At 40.6% G+C, this 16,743-nt stretch overlaps 1 protein-coding gene across 1 annotated transcript in view; it reads left to right on the top strand.

Annotated features, from left to right (window-relative positions):
* The first annotated feature begins 2,178 nt into the window (after nucleotides 1-2,178).
* LOC128500059 (protein shisa-9-like) overlaps nucleotides 2,179-16,743 on the top strand; it is a 133,363-nt gene continuing 118,798 nt past the window's right edge. Inside the window, exon 1 of the mRNA XM_053469085.1 lies at nucleotides 2,179-2,684. Within this exon, the coding sequence (XP_053325060.1) occupies nucleotides 2,179-2,684 (506 nt within the window). The remainder of the gene's footprint in view (nucleotides 2,685-16,743) is intronic.

A 16,743-nucleotide genomic window follows, 5' to 3' on the forward strand; every position in this document is an offset into this window, starting at 1 on the left:
ACAAAGATAACTGGTATCTGTAAAGTCCTTTCATGTATGTATCTCCAAAGTGGGTTGATCTTCTCTCCTCTAATTTATAGAAATTTATAGGGTAAGTCTTCCCCATATTTCCCAGTATTTATGCATAAGCCCATTAGCTCTATAATAACCATATTCCATATTCTTTTGATTAAGAATTTGATTTTTGACATATGTCCAGGAGATTATCTTTTTTTGCCTCCAATTTCTAGCTATAACTACCAGCATCGCTAGGATCACATGATCTATCAAGTTTTTTTGTTTTACCGGAATCATCTCCCAATCTTGAAGTAATAATGCTCTAAGCGGTGACTTATCTATTTGTTTCTCCACTATACCAGATATGATATTAAATATCTTGTCCCAACATTCCGTTATTTTAGTGCACGACCACCAGATGTGAATCCATGTTCCCTCAGCTCTTTGACATCTCCAGCATAGATTTTGATTTGCTGGGTTTATCTTATGGAGCCTTTCTGGGACCATATACCATCGATTGACAATTTTAAAATAAGTCTCCTGTAGGTTCAAGCAATGGGCATTTTTCATAACTTGATTCCAAGCTTTTATCCAGCGATCTGCTGTAAGGGAGGCATTATCTATATTTAAATCAATCTCCCATTTTTTCCAGGCAGGTGGAGCTTTAAGATCATCTATATCCACAATTAAGTCTGAACAAAGTTTTAAAGATTTCTGTTTAGTCTGGTTATCAAATATTTTCATAAACTTTATCACATGTTCATCTTTATTTTCCTCCACAAGAGAGTGAGATAAATAGTTCTTAATTCTCATGTAATTAAATATTTCTTTATTAGTAAGACCGAACTTGATACACAAGGTAGAAAAATCTTTAAGTTTATTTCCTATCATAAGTTCCTCTATTCTTTTTATCCTACATTTTTCCCACTCGTTGAGGTTTATATCCTGAATATTTTTATTTAGAATCTGTAGCGGGGCCTTTTTAATTATAAGATCATTTAAACCAATTTTCTTCTTAAAATTCTGCCAAAATAATAGTGTTGAATTAAGTAGTGTCCCTTTGAAATGTTTCGTATATTCCTTTAAATCTCTTTTCTGTAGCCAAAGGGCTATTTCTAGATCTTTCAAGCCCAAAATAGTTTTTTCAATTAGATACCAGTCTGACTCCTTAGATTGTTTTTTTCTTTTTTGTACCTCAAATAATAGATAACATTGTTGTTCATTCTACAAGACTTTCCATTTTTGATACTTCCAAAATGGGATGCAGAGTATTAATATATAAATTGGCCTAAAATGCAACATGCCCAAAAAGTCAACAAGCCAATGGATTACATGCATGTATAAGGGGATATAAGATATATGCTTTTTGCTTAGCTAAAAGAGGCAGGAGGCATGGAAAATAACAATGCTATCCTATCAAGGACAAACTGTGCCTAAAGGCAGGAGAGGGTGTTAGTCTGAGCGATGCTGAAATGGACATGGAAATGATGAACAGGGTTTTGTGGTGTTCAGGGAATAACATACAATTACTATATATATATATATATATATATATATATATATACACACACACAGTACGTAGCCAATATTTTTTGTTGGTAATATTTAGTTTAACATTTTTCATAACATCAGAAACAGCTAATATGACTTTATGACTCCTTTCACATTCGTGAACGTACTGACTCATTTGGTAGAATGTCTTCGTAATTGTAGGCATAAATATAACAAATAAGTGGATCATAGTATTGCAATGTTGTCCTTGATCCACATTGCTAGCTTCATCACAATCATATTGCTAGTTTTGGCTCTAGTCCATCTTGTTTACAGTAGAATAAGACCTATATACTCTGTCATCCTCCAAATAGATGAAGCTTATTCCTGTCATTATAGCCCATCCCCCAAAAACACTACTTCATGCAGCTGTGATACTTGCAGAGAAGCTATTAGAACAGGAATGAAACTACATTAGAAGAGAAAGGAAAGAGTATAAACTATAAAATAAAGAAGACTAAGCATTTATAAAAAAATGAAAGATTTCTCCCCATTGAAAAGGAAACATCTATCTATTGGATTATGTTTTTTTAAGATGACAACTTGAAGATTGGATGAAGTAAAATAAGGTTTTATAGTAATAAGTTGGTATATGCTAAGAGTGCAAGTCATTTTAGGAAAACCCTGTGGATGGAGGGATACTTCTTCCTTGGAATTTGCTGGCTACTGTTACAAGACGTATTATGGGTACAAGCCAGGACACCAGGCACAAAGTCAGGTCTTACCGAGGAAGTAATTCAGGGGACTGCTTTGGTACCATCAGAAACAACACAAGCTTTAGCGGACAGATGTAGAGGCTATTATGATGTTATGGGCCAGTGGGATCCACCATTCAATTGCAATGCTAGCAGCTATCTGTACTGCTGTGGGACGTGTGGATATCGTTTTTGTTGCCAATTCAAGCATGGAAGACTAGATCAAAATACGTGTTCCAACTATGATACCCCCAACTGGGCCAACACAGGAAATCCTATTTCACAGGGTGAAGATGCAACAGATGATCCAAGCAAGGACAAAACCAACATGATTGTGTATATTATCTGTGGAGTCGCTGCCCTCATGGTTCTAGTGGGGATCTTTACCAAGCTTGCTGTAGAGAAGACACAAAGTTCCACAAATGACTTAAATGTGTCCAGGTGAGAAGAGTATTGCACACAAACTGTAAATGGACGACCAGAGGAATTTAATAATAACTTACAGGAAAAGATATGTATATGGTCAAGACAAAGGGGAAAAATTAGTGCAGCAGATTAGATACATTTGTTTCTCTAGAAAAATAAACCAACAATGAAGCTAAATAATATTCCCTGAATATAAGAACAAAATTAAAATTCATAGTATAAACATTTTTATTCATATCACATATTTTTGATTACATTTGCCGCTCTAATTTTAATAACGTTGGTTTATTGGTTAAAATAACATTTCATGATCAGTTATAGCTTTGGATCTGCATAGATAGATGTATTATGTCACTAGGAGATTGAACAATTCCTCTTGCATCTTTTTTTTCAACATGTATACATTTAACTGGCATTAATACATTAACATTATTCACATAACCATATCAACCTTTTTTTATATTTCATTTGCTGGAAGAAAACAGAGAATATAGAAAGAGTGTCATATATTATGTAATACAATACACGATTTTAAATATTATTGATAGCGTGCTTGATTTCTTGATTTTTTTTTAATCCCTCATATCTTTTCACTGCAGCAATAAGAATGGCAAAACATTCAAAACCTGCAAATTTCATGTAAATCCATTGTGTAGTTTCATGTAACAGGCAGTGGCGTACCTAGAGTATTTGGCACCCAGGGCGGATCCTGTAAGTGGCAACCCCCCCCCCCAATGTAAAGACATCTACAAAATTATGTTGGCAAGAATATTTATTGCACCAATTTGTAAACTGTATGTCAACTGTAAACAACAAGAAATCTGAAAAAATAAATTAATAACTTATAAGTAAAATAAATATGTGTAAATAACATTTACTGAACATATAATAGTGCTTTCTTTAATAACCCTCCAAAAAAATAACAGCGTCCACATTGCCCACATAGAAACTGACCAGCACCCAAATTACACACACATAGGACGTGCCGTCTTTGACCCCAAACAGCCCAGCATGAGTCAGCATTGTTCCCAAAGAGCCGAGTGTACGCCATCTTTGTCCCATAAACACGCTACCTGTGCCATCTTTGTCCCATAAACACACTACCTGTGCCATCTTTGTCCCATAAACACCCTGCCTGTGCCATTTTTGTCCCATAAGCACCCTGCTTATACCATCTTTGCCTTTTTGACAAATCAACTATACACCTATGATTAACACAAACACTTTTACAGTCACTCACTAATTCACTTTCATTCACACAATAATTTATTCTTTCACACAAATTATTTACACATATTCATTGATGCATTCTCACAAATTCATTAATTCTCTCACTCATTCACACAATTCATCCACACATTAATCGATTCATTTTTGCTCTCTCATTCTGACTCTTTACTTCAATATTCTTGCTACCCTCCTTTCTCCCTATCTACCCATTCTCACCCCCTTCTGCCCTATCTACCCCTTCTCACTCCCTTCTCCCTATCTACACCCTATCCCCCCGTCTCACTCCCTTCTCCCTATCTACCCCCTCCTAACTATCTACCCTCTCCCCCCTTTGAAGTTCACTTACCTTTCAGGAGTCCTGCGGTGGGGGTGCAAGGCCTCTGTCTACCAGCTCTGCCACTGTATGGAACAGTATAGAGTGGTGGGAGTTATGATGTACTTTAGAGCATAATTATATAATGAAAAAGACATTGAAAATGGTACAGCATAACACCCATCACTCTCACACATTTACCAATCCACACTTACCATTCCACAGATTCCACACATACCAATCCACACATACCAATCCACAGATTCCACACATACCAATCCACTGATTCCACACATACCAATCCACACTTACCAATCCACACATACCAATCCACAGATTCCACACATACCAATCCACACTTACCAATTCACATTTACCAATCCACAGATTCCACGCATACCAATCCACAGATTCCACACATACCAATCCACACATACCAATCCACACTTGCCAATCCACATTTACCAATCCACAGATTCCACACATACCAATCCACACTTACCAATCCACACATACCAATCCACAGATTCCACACATACCAATCCACACATACCAATCCACTCTCACTGAATGATTTCCTACCTTTCCTCTTTTCTTCTTACAGCAGTCAGCTCCTTTTCTTCCTCTTCGCTCCTCTTCTTCTGTCTTCTTTCGGTTCAGAGGGCACGGACGGCGGTGGGCGCGGCTTCAGTGTTGCGCGCCGGGATCTGACAACAAACCCCGGCGCACAGAAGCAGTTGCTGTGCGGATCACGAGGGAGCGGTATCGGAGGTCTTTAACAGACCTCCGGCTCCCTTGAGTGATTTTAAAATCTCTCTAACTCTAATCAAATACTTGATATTACTGTTTAACCCCTTAACCACCAATGACACGATAGGCATGTGACAAAAAAGAGTCAGTTAACAACCTGGCACATCATGGCATTGAATGAGCTTAGAAAGTGACCACTAAAAATAAACAAATAACCAAGATAGTCTGTCCAGACCCTTCTGAGAACTCCAGTAGCCCTGCATTCAGCCATGCAAGTTAATGAAGCTTAACTTACTAATCACAATGTGATGTAAAATTTATAAAAATAAGAAAAAAATAAGAAAAAAAAAGTTTAAAAATAAATAATCTAGGGAACCATTCAGTTCCAACAAAATATTAAAACAATTCAAAAATATAAAAAATATTAAAAAGTTTATTTATCTGAGCAAATCCTAAAATTTGGGCTGTATCTTCCCAGAAATCCTGGCATGGATAGAGTTAAAATACTAGCATTTGAAATACCCATTTTCTAGTTGAAGCAAATGTATGGTTTGACAGGGTAAATTTAATTGGCTGGGCTCAAAGATGTCCCAAATAGGACATAGGGACCAGATGTCAAAAGAGTTGTGATGTGTGATAAGTGTAAAGTAGTGAGGTGTTATGGTAGTGAGAATGTTTTGGTGTCTGTCTGTTACAGTTAGTGTCCATATTAGTTATTGGGCCACTCAGCTTTACCTGGCTCCAAAGGGTAAAAGGTTCCAGCCCTCCCCTGCAATGTGGGTTCATTTTGCACCTCTATAATAACTTGGTATTTTGGATGAGATTCTTAACCATTTTATTATAAGTTACATTTTAGAGTGATCTGACATGGAGGTTTTTTAAAGTATAGGTTTCTCTGGTATTGCAATGGTTAACTACAGATCGTTGATCGCCTCCTAAGCTCTTTTAATTCAGCCGTTCGATGGGTACCAGGAGCAGATATACACAAAATGTAAGAAAACAAACATTTCAACCCCTGTCAAGAAAACAATTATAGAATTATAGGCCTGTTAGTTTAACTTCTGTTGTATGTAAACTGTTTGAGGGTTTCCTAAGAGATGCTATTTTGGAGTATCTCAATGAAAATAAATGTATGACTCCATATCAGCATGGGTTTACAAGGGATCGGTCCTGTCAAACTAACCTGATCAGCTTTTATGAGGAGGTGAGCTCAAGACTGGATCGGGGAGAATCGCTGGATGTCGTATATCTTGATTTTTCCAAAGCATTTGATACGGTGCCACATAAAAGGCTGGTACATAAAATCAGAATGCTTGGGCTGGGGGAGAATGTGTGTATGTGGGTAAGTAACTGGCTCAGTGATAGGAAACAGAGGGTGGTTATTAATGGTACATACTCTGAGTGGGTGACTGTTACTAGTGGGGTACCACAGGGGTCAGTTTTGGGTCCTATTCTTTTTAATATATTTATTAATGACCTTGTAGAGGGATTGTATAGTAAAGTATCAATCTTTGCAGACGATACTAAGCTCTGTAGCGTGGTTAACACAATAGAGGACAGTGCACGATTACAAATGGATCTGCATAGGTTGGAGGCTTGGGCTGGGATGTGGCAGATGAGGTTCAACACTGATAAATGTAAGGTTATGCACATGGGGAAGAAAAATCCAGGCTGGGAATATGTATTAAATGGGAAAACACTGGGGACGACTGACATGGAAAAGGACTTAGGAGTCTTGGTTAACAGTAAATTTACCTGTAGCGACCAGTGTCGGGCAGCTGCTGCTAAGGCAAATAAAATCATGGGGTGCATCAAAAGGGGCATGGATGCCCATGACAAGGAAATAATTCTACCATTGTACAAGTCACTAGTCAGACCACACATGGAATACTGTGTACAGTACTGGGCACCAGTGTACAAGAAAGATATAGTGGAACTGGAGAGGGTTCAAAGACGGGCAACCAGAGTAATAAGGGGAATGGAAGGACTGCAGTACCCAGAAAGATTATCAGAATTAGGGTTATTTAGTTTGGAGAAAAGACGGCTTAGGGGGGACTTTATAACTATGTATAAATATATAAGGGGGCAGTACAGAGATCACTCCCAGGACCTATTTATACCCAGGACTGTATCTATAACAAGGGGACATCCTCTACGGCTGGAGGAAAGAAGGTTTCTACACCAGCACAGACGGGGGTTCTTTACAGTAAGAGCGGTGAGACTATGGAACTCTCTGCCAGAGGAAGTGGTAATGGTAAACTCAATAAAAGAGTTTAAAAGGAGCCTGGACGTGTTTCTTGAAAGCAATAATATCACAAGTTATGGATAGTAGATTAATAGGGACAGAACGTTGATCCAGGGATTTATTCTGATTGCCATATTTGGAGTCGGGAAGGAATTTTCCCCCTGGTATGGGGCAATTGGCATCTGCTTCATAAGGGTTTTTTGCCTTCCTCTGGATCAACACGGTAGGGACACAATATGTATATAGGTTGAACTTGATGGACTTTGGTCTTTTTTCAACCTTATGAACTATGTTACTATGTTACTATTTTACAATACTTGTTCATTTAAGTCCTCAAGGCAAAACTGCATCCAGTAATTTAATTCAACGTATCTAGCTTAGCCTCATGCCTATGCCATGCTTGCTTAAACACCTTCACTGTAGTAATCTTTACCACGTTTGCTTGACGGCAATTCCATGTATCCACTACCCTTTTGGTAAAGTAATATTTCCTTTGCCGCTCTAGTTTAAGAGTATGTCCTTTTGTTGTAGTGGTATTTCTTCTTTCAAATGAACACTTACTTTATCATAAAAAACGGAGTAGCGCACAAAAAAATTATATAAATAATATACAATACAATTATATAAGCAAAAAACACGTAATAAGTAAATGTGAATGTGCTGCTGGTACACCTCAGAACAAAACTCCACTTTGTTAAAGAAAAACTGCAAAAACATATATAGGTGACCGCGCCCCTCACACCAAGTGAGTATAAATAATGCAAATAATCCCAATTCAATGTAGCTTCAAGGAAATCCGAGCAGTATGTAAAATTCAATCATAGAACAAAGAGAAAAGAAAAAAAGAAAAAAACATAATTGTGTAGTTCATCAAAATAATTGTATATATATATATATATATATCTAACAGGCTAATTGGACCCTTTATGTATTTTATTATGTATTATGTATTTTAAATAAATTATTTTATCTAGTGTATAAATAAAATGATTCTGATCTATTATATAGTTATCTTACAGATTTACTATTTATGATAATGTATATTAACTAATTTATTCCCTTATAGTATTAATGATAAAGACCTACATTCTAAAATACAATTATGAACTGTTTCAAACATAATTAAGGATTGTTTAATTAATTTATTATATGCATATACTTTAATTATAATGAAGAACCCAATTATGGACAATTGACAAATCTATGTGGACAATTTACTACTGATGTAAAGGAGCACAAAAAGGGATCTACCAATGTACCTGAGGAAGTATAGCACGAAACGCGTCGTACGTTGCACGTTGTGACAGAGGAGAAGGAGGACGTGATTTTTATTTGCGGCTATACATTCGGTTGTGCAGCAGTGGATGAACGCGGGACGCCGTGATTTTGAAAACTGCCGCTAGTCCGATTATTTATTTATTTTATATATTAAAGTATTCACCTTTATATCATCCTCGCCTCCGGATCTGTGCTTGGGAGTAGTTACCTCGATTTCTTGCTCTCTTTCTGAGATCACGAAGTTTTGAAAAATTCCACGGTGGAGAGTGAAATCTATTCGGGAGATGAACAATCCCTCCCGCTCACCCCCCTACGCGATTTATGGGCTTGAATAAGCCCCACCAAATGTAAGGGTCCAATTTGCCTGTTAGATATATATATATATATATATATATATATATATATACAATTATTTTGATGAACTACACTATGATTTTTTTTTTCTTTTCTCTTTGTTCTATGATTGAATTTTGCATACTGCTCGGATTTCCTTGAAGCTACATTGAATTGGTATTATTTGAATTATTTATACTCACTTGGTGTGAGGGGCGCGGTCACCTATATATGTTTTTGCAGACTTACTTTATCATGTTGATTCCCTTTAAGTATTTATATGTTTCTAACATTGCCCCCCCCCTTGTCTTTCTTCCAGTGTACATGTGTTAAGAGCCTTTAACCTTTACTGGTACATTTTATCCTGTAATCCATAAACTATTTCAGTAGCCCTTCTCTGAACTTTCTTCAAAGTATCCATGTACTTCTGGAGATACGGTTTCAAGTACTATACAAAATACACCACCAGGTCTCACCACTACTCTCTACAACAGCATAAGCACTTACCTCTTTCTACTGCCGATTCCTCTCCTTATAGAACCAAGCATTCTACTAGCATTTCTTATTGCTCTATTGCTGTATCGCATTGTCTACTTACCGACCACTAAATCTCTTTCCTCAGATATTAATGTTAGGAAAGTATTTGTGAGGGGACAACCTGTTCCCTGGCTGGGAACGCCCGCCAAAACTCACTTCCTTTTCCGAGACCCCTGCTATTACCCCTTAAGCACCAGGCAAGACTAGCACTGTTTAAATAGGAAGAGGAACACGACCATACTGGAGTCGCAATGGCGCTATAGCTAGCCGTAGTGTAGCTTATGGATCTCTGATACTGACAAGGACATAACTACTGACAGGAGTTATTATAGCAGCCCACCCCAAACATCAGACAGAACTAATGTTAAGGTGAGAACAGAACACACTTTATTGGAAAACAGACAGCCTTTTATACACCACAGAATCAGATAAGGAGCATAATTGCATTATCACAACAATACCCTGCCCAGAAAGTCTGGCCATCAAGCACAGCAATGCCTGCATGACCCCAAATCACTGGTTTCGGGGTGATCCAGAGTGAGCGGTGGCAGTGAAGTGACATATCTGGGGGTATAAGGCATATACAGTATATAAGGCATATGTGGGGAGGGTAGTGTGGCATGTCTGGGGAGGACGGAGTGGTGTATCAGGGTGTATAAGGCATATCTGGGGGTAGAGTGGCATATCTGGGGGTAGAGAAGTGGCATGTCTGGGAGGCAGGGTGGCATGTCTGGGGAGGATGGAGTGGGGTATCAGGGGATATAAGGCGTATCAGGCACAGTGGCAGATGTGGGAGGCAGCGTGGAGTGGCAGATGTGGGAGGCAGCGTGGCATATGTGGGAGGCATTGTGGAGTGGCAGATGTGGGAGGCAGCATGGCGTGGCATATGTGGGGAGGGCATGGTGGCATGTCTGGGGAGGATGGAGTGGTGTTTCAGGGGGTATAAGGCGTATCAGGCACAGTGGCATGTGGGGGGTAGAGTGGAGTGGCAGATGTGGGAGGCAGCGTGGAGTGGCATATGTGGGAGGCAGCGTGGAGTGGCAGATGTGGGAGGCAGCGTGGAGTGCTGTGGTAGGCAGCGTGGCATATGTGGGAGGCAGCGTGGAGTGGCAGATGTGGGAGGCAGCGTGGAGTGCTGTGGTAGGCAGCGTGGCATATGTGGGGGGGCAGCATGGCATGTCTGGGAGGCAGCGTAGCAAGCCTGGGCTCAAATGTGCATATATTGGGGGCTGGTTGGGAAATAAAGACAAGAAATGTATTATCAAAGTTTTTTTATTCTGCTGTTTGTATTTAACATAATTTGTTTAGTAAATTATTTTAAATAAATGAAAAATTTACATTCATTTTTTTTATCCGATTAATCGATTAATCGAAAAAATAATCGGCCAACTAATCGATTATTAAAATAATCGTTAGTTGCAGCCCTAATATATTGTGACATTCATGTAGGATTGGTGGTGGAAGGGAGGTATGTTTCTCCTAGATTCCTTTCCTATGTGAAGTAACACCTGAGTCTTCCACCTGCTAGGTGATTAATTTAGGTGAATGAGAGGGTGGATATAAAAGGGAAGCCAGGAGCGCAGGTAGCTGTCTGTGGAAGAGACATGTGAGTAAAGGTTGCTGGACTTATTATTGTTAAGTTGGCAGAGAGAAGCTCTCCAGCTGGTAGTGAGGGACATCCTTTGTATAGTAAGTGCTGGACAGGCAAGGTTTTTCTTTTGTTGCTGTGTCCCCTTGTCCTCAGCGAGGGGCGATCCCAGACCTACCTCACAATATATATATATATATATATATATATATATATACATATACATATACACAAACCAAAGGGAGCGGCTGCACCCTCAGAGAATTTATTAATATACACAGGCTTTTATTTGCCCAGGTGCTCAAGGCCTTGAGAAAGGACCGGAGGTGGTCCGAAACGTTGGCTGTGCTGGTTGAAATAAAATTGTGCTTAATGCACTTTACTGCAAAGACCCGTGAGTGCCCATTTTTTCTTTGGTTATATATATATATATATATATATATATATATATATATATATATATATATATATATATATATATATACCTGTTTGTGTAATCTCATCTGCTTCATAGTGTGTCCCTGAATGGCAGAAAAAAATATGGTCACCCTAGTTTGACATAGTTGGTAAGTCCTATGTGTGTCATTTTGGTGCTGGTTAGGTTCCATGTTGGCATTGTGGATACCAGGGTAGGACTTTTGGGTGTGCAACCTATGATCTTTAGTGCTGGGTTTGTCTGTTGATCTAAATATGCTATGTTATGTCCCCATGTAGGATTTATGTATACCTGCAAATACATGGTTTATATGTCTTATTCAGTTGATCAATACCTGCAGTGCTGTTTCTATGTGTTTATTTGATCTGTACTTTCAATGCTGCCTTTACATGTGATCTATATCTGCAATGCTGAGTTAATGTGTTCTGTTGATCCTTCTATGCTATGTATCCATACATTGTTATCGTATAGCTTCAAAAATAGGATTTGTATGTCTTCAGTTGATCAACATGTGGTGTTTATTTTATTTATACCTGAACTACAGGGAGTAAGTGAATGAGGGGACAAAGGGACTCTGGAGATGATTAAGGGGGAGAGAACCTCTCAATGTTATAGTAGAGTCAGAAGGAGGGAAGATTGCACTGCTTCTCACAGTCTTTCCCTAATCAGCAGTCAGTGTGGCAAATATTTTTTGGGTGTGGGAACGGAGGGAGTAATTGTATTCTTGGGAGCGTGGAGGGGGACCTCAGTATTGTTGCTGACCATGTCCATCCCTTTATGACCACAGTGTACCCATCTTCTGATGGCTACTTCCAGCAGGATAATGCACCATGTCACAAAGCTCACATCATCTCAAACTGGTTTCTTGAACATGACAATGATTTCACTGTACTCTAATGGCCTTCACGCGAGCAGCGTCCAGGAGAACAGGAAGCTAGCACAGTCCTCACATAACTCTGCCTCCCGCCTCCTTCCTCTGGGGGCGGGGCCAGAGAAGTTGCTCGCACAGCCGGACCCCTGCAGAAGTCTGCGAGTGGGAGATCTGCAGTTCAGGTAAGGGGGTGGGGGAGGGTTTTTGCACAAGTATGGAATGAATGAGTATTTAAATGTTTGTGAATGAGTGTGTGTGTGTGATGGCATGGATGTGTAAGGGGGGTGGTAGCATGGCATAGGGAGGCTGTAATCACACTACTATCATCCACAGGTTCCAGCATGTACTGGCTGCCTTGACTTGATAGGAGTGTGATTGCTGTTAGCAGTTATATATAAATATATACCTCCAGAAATGCATTTAACCCCCTATATGCCACTCAGCCCCATGAAATGCCTTTTAACCCCCTATATGCCAGAGTGGCATATAGGGGTATAAGGCATATCATGGGGCATATAGGGGGTTAAAAGGCATATCATGGGGCACAGTGGCATATAGGAGGGTATAAGACATTTCTGGAGGCAGAGTGGCATATAGGGGGTTATGAAAAAATGAGGGTCCCACATCATGGGACAGAGTGGCAAATAGGGGGTTATGAAAAAATGAGGGTTTTTTTCAGAGCAAACGCTCTGAAAAATACCCCTCGTTATATAATCCGTTTAGTCTGACTCACAGCTGCAGCTCCTACCTACCAGTCCCTCCCTGTAATCACTGTGACAACTGGCCCCGCCCCTTCCCTCTCCCAGACAGCCAGAACCACATGGCTGTGACACTCATCTAAGTAAGTATAAAATTAATATTTGGGCTGATGAAAGTTAGGGGAGGTGGGGGTTAATTTAGGGGCAGTTATGGTTAATGGAATGTTTATGGGCAGCTATGGTTAATGGGGTGTCTCAGGTTAATTTAGGGGCAGCTATGGTTAATGGGGTGTTTAGGGTTAATATAGGAGCAGCTTTGGTTAATGGGGTGTTTGGGGTTAATTTGAGGCAGTTGTGCTTAATGGGGTGTTTAGGATTAATTTAGGGGCAGTTATGGTTAATAGGGTGTCTCAGGTTAATTTAGGGGCAGCTATGGTTAATGGGGTGTTTAGGGTTAATATAGGAGCAGCTTTGGTTAATGGGGTGTTTGGGGTTAATTTGAGGCAGTTGTGCTTAATGGGGTGTTTAGGGTTAATTTAGGGGATGCTGTGGTTAATGGGCTGTTTAGGGTTAATTTAGGGTAGTTGTGTTTGATGGGGTATTTAGAGTTAATTTACGGGTAGTTATGGTTAATGGGTTGTTTAGGGTTAATTTAATGATGAGGACTGAGTGTTAACTTGATTAATTTAATAAAGTTAACTTAAGGCGCAGTTAGAGGTAAAGGGGGGCAGACCAAGGGGAATCTAAATCCTGGGGGCAGTGAAGATTAACCCAGTACTTATTTATAAAAGTATGGTGTCAGTGTGCTGTGAACGGGTCTGTGACTCTATGAGGGGACTATGAGGTATCTGGGGGGTATAAGGCATATCTGGGGAGGATGGAGTGGCATATATGGGGGTATGAGGCATATACGGTATATAAGGCATATGTGGGGAGGGCAGTGTGGCATGTCTGGGGAGGATGGAGTGGTGTATCAGGGGTATAAGGCATATCGGGCACAGTGGCATACGTGGGAGGCAGCGTGGAGTGATATGTGTGGGTGGCAGCGTGGCATGTGTGGCCAACTAATCGGCCAACTAATCGATTATGAAAATAATCGTTGGTTGCAGCCCTACATGAATTAATATTTACTAGTAAAACTTTTTTCCTATAGGGTTGTCTTATATTCAGGCTTTTTGTTTTTTTCCTAAATTAATATTTTGATTTTGGGGGGTCGTCTTATAATCAGGGTCGTCTTATAATCGAACAAATACGATGTGTGTGTATATATATATATAATATATACCGCATTTGCTCGATTATAAGATGACCCCCCCAAATCTGAATATTAATTTAGGAAAAAACAAAGCCTGAATATAAGACAACCCTATTGGAAAAAAGTTTTACCAGTAAATGTTGATTCATGTAAACTATTTTTTTTTTTTAATAAAAGCTAAAATATTTTGATTTATTTCCTTCTATTTTCCAACCTGCCCCCCCCCCGTTATGCACATCTGCCCCAGAAATGCCTTATACCCCCTATATGCCACTGTGCCCCATGATATGCCTTTTGACCCCCTATGTGCCACTCTGCCTCCAGAAATGCCTTATACGCCTATATGCCACTCTGGCATTTAGGGGTTAAAAGGCATATTATGGGGCAGAGTGGCATATAGGGAGGTTTAAGGCATTTCAGGAGGCAGAGTGGCGTATAGAGAGTTAAAAAGGCATTTCTGGAGGCAGTGGCATTAAGGGGGTTAAAAGGCATTTCACAGAGCACTCTGCCTCCAGAAATGCCTTATGCCCCCCGTTTAACACTCCCTCCCCCTCCCTCCTCCAAACTTACACCAGAGTCCCCTGTCATGCAGCCGGGGCAGCGTGTAGAGCTCTACGCGATTCGTGTAGAGAACTTGCACTGCAGCCGGAAGGAGGTGTGGCTAGCAGCGGGGGTTGTCTGCGTCCATCGCGCAGACCTTCCCTGACTGTCAGAGAATTCCCCGCACCGGTGTGGGGAACGCTGATATCTGACAGCCGGGGAAGGTCTGGACGCAGACAACCCCTGCTACTAGCCACACCTCCTTCCGCTACCCCGGCTGCACACCGGGGACTCAGAAGCACCGGTAAGTGGGGCGGGGGGGGGGGAGACAGGAGGATCCAGGTCCCCTGCAGCTGCGGGGGATCTCTATCTTAGTCGTCTCATAGTCAGACCTATTTGAGGTCTGATTTATAAGAAGAGGGGTATTTTTCAGAGCATTTGCTCTGAAAAAAACCTTGTCTTATAATCGAGCAAATACTATAATAGATAGATAGATAGATAGATAGATAGATATATAGGTGTAACCCAGTGCAGTTATTTTGTCTAATAACATTACAGCTGGGTTGTCATGGATACTGACCTTTCCTTCCAGCACCAGGTTACTTGTCTCCTCTGAGCCAATCAGTATCTCTATGGGACATATGTCAGTTTTCCTAAGCTAGGGAGTGTTTCTCAGCCTATCAGAGGAGAGGGTCTAGGAAGAAACTTCTGGAAGAGCAGAGCTAAGCAGGGGAGTGAAGGAGGAAGAGAGACAGACTGTCCTCCCTGCTGCCTTTAGTGTGTGTACTGCTGACATCCAAGCAGTACATTGAAGTAGAAGTGTGCAGAGAATACAGCATGGTGCTGTATGCTTCCTGAGTGAGAGTGAGAGACTGCAAGTACCCAGAGCGTCCAAGTCCTGCATCCTGTACCAGTGAGGTGAAAGCAGAGCTGCAGACAGACATCTGTGTGGGAAGACAGTTATACTCTCAGCCAGGAGGTTAAAGGGGCAGCATCCCAGAGCTGCCTGAAGACACTAAGGAGAGGTACTTAACTAATATATATCAACATATATATACTTTTCTCCCCGGGTAGCGCTACCTGCATCAAGGGCCCCAACAGTGCACCAACACTGGGACATCTGGGTGGGAAGAACACCTACATTTGGGGTGGGGGAGCGGCTGTTGGCAGTTATCTGTGTTATATATATATTCTCAGGACTGTGCACCCACTGCTAGAACTGAACTGCATAGGCACAGCAGCTGGGTCCTTATATTATAATACCTGTTTATTTTAATATATTCTATAAATAATTAGCATTTCAGTTGTGTGTTATTTTCTTGTGTGAAAGGGGCCATTTCTCAGTGGGTGGGTTCCCCTACTCAACATAGTACAAATCACTGAGTGGAGGCACTGCATAAAGAAAGAAGATGTCCCGATCTCCCAGCAATTGCGGAGGCTCAGGTTTCCTGTCACCAGCGTCACTGAAATATGTAACTACCAGCCTGGCAGCAGAGCAAGGTAAAAAAAGGGTTACATAATATATAAAATGTGTGTTTAGAGGCTATGGCAATGGCCGTATTTGTGGGCGGAGTCTGGGGTACTAAACACCTTACCGCTCGCCCTCAGGTGCTATGCGTTGAGTCAAGGTCACGCTTTTCCTGAGTAGCAGCCTGAAGTTTTAGCGGGCGGCCAAGTACACAGTCAGCTCTGTTAGCGTTGTTCCGGTATCCTTCACGTTGCTTCGCTCAATACCTCTTTCAGCTACCAGGTAAACGGACAAACGCCGGTTTGTCCACTCTTTGTCGGATTGGCTGCTGATTTAGTGTTAGTATGGCTTTCAACCCTTGGTGCTCCAACTTCTGCTACCCATCCAAATTTATTGCTTTACATGGGAAGTATGCTTCACCGCTGGTCCTGAGGGGTTGTGTACTTTGGCACATATATCTGCATAGATATTTTATGTTTTAGGTTCCTGGGGGGGGGGGGCTGCTATATTGTACGGTTTCTTCATTTTTTAA

This window comes from Spea bombifrons, chromosome 6 (genome assembly GCF_027358695.1).
Source record: "Spea bombifrons isolate aSpeBom1 chromosome 6, aSpeBom1.2.pri, whole genome shotgun sequence".
Classification (NCBI taxonomy): Eukaryota; Metazoa; Chordata; class Amphibia; order Anura; family Pelobatidae; genus Spea; species Spea bombifrons.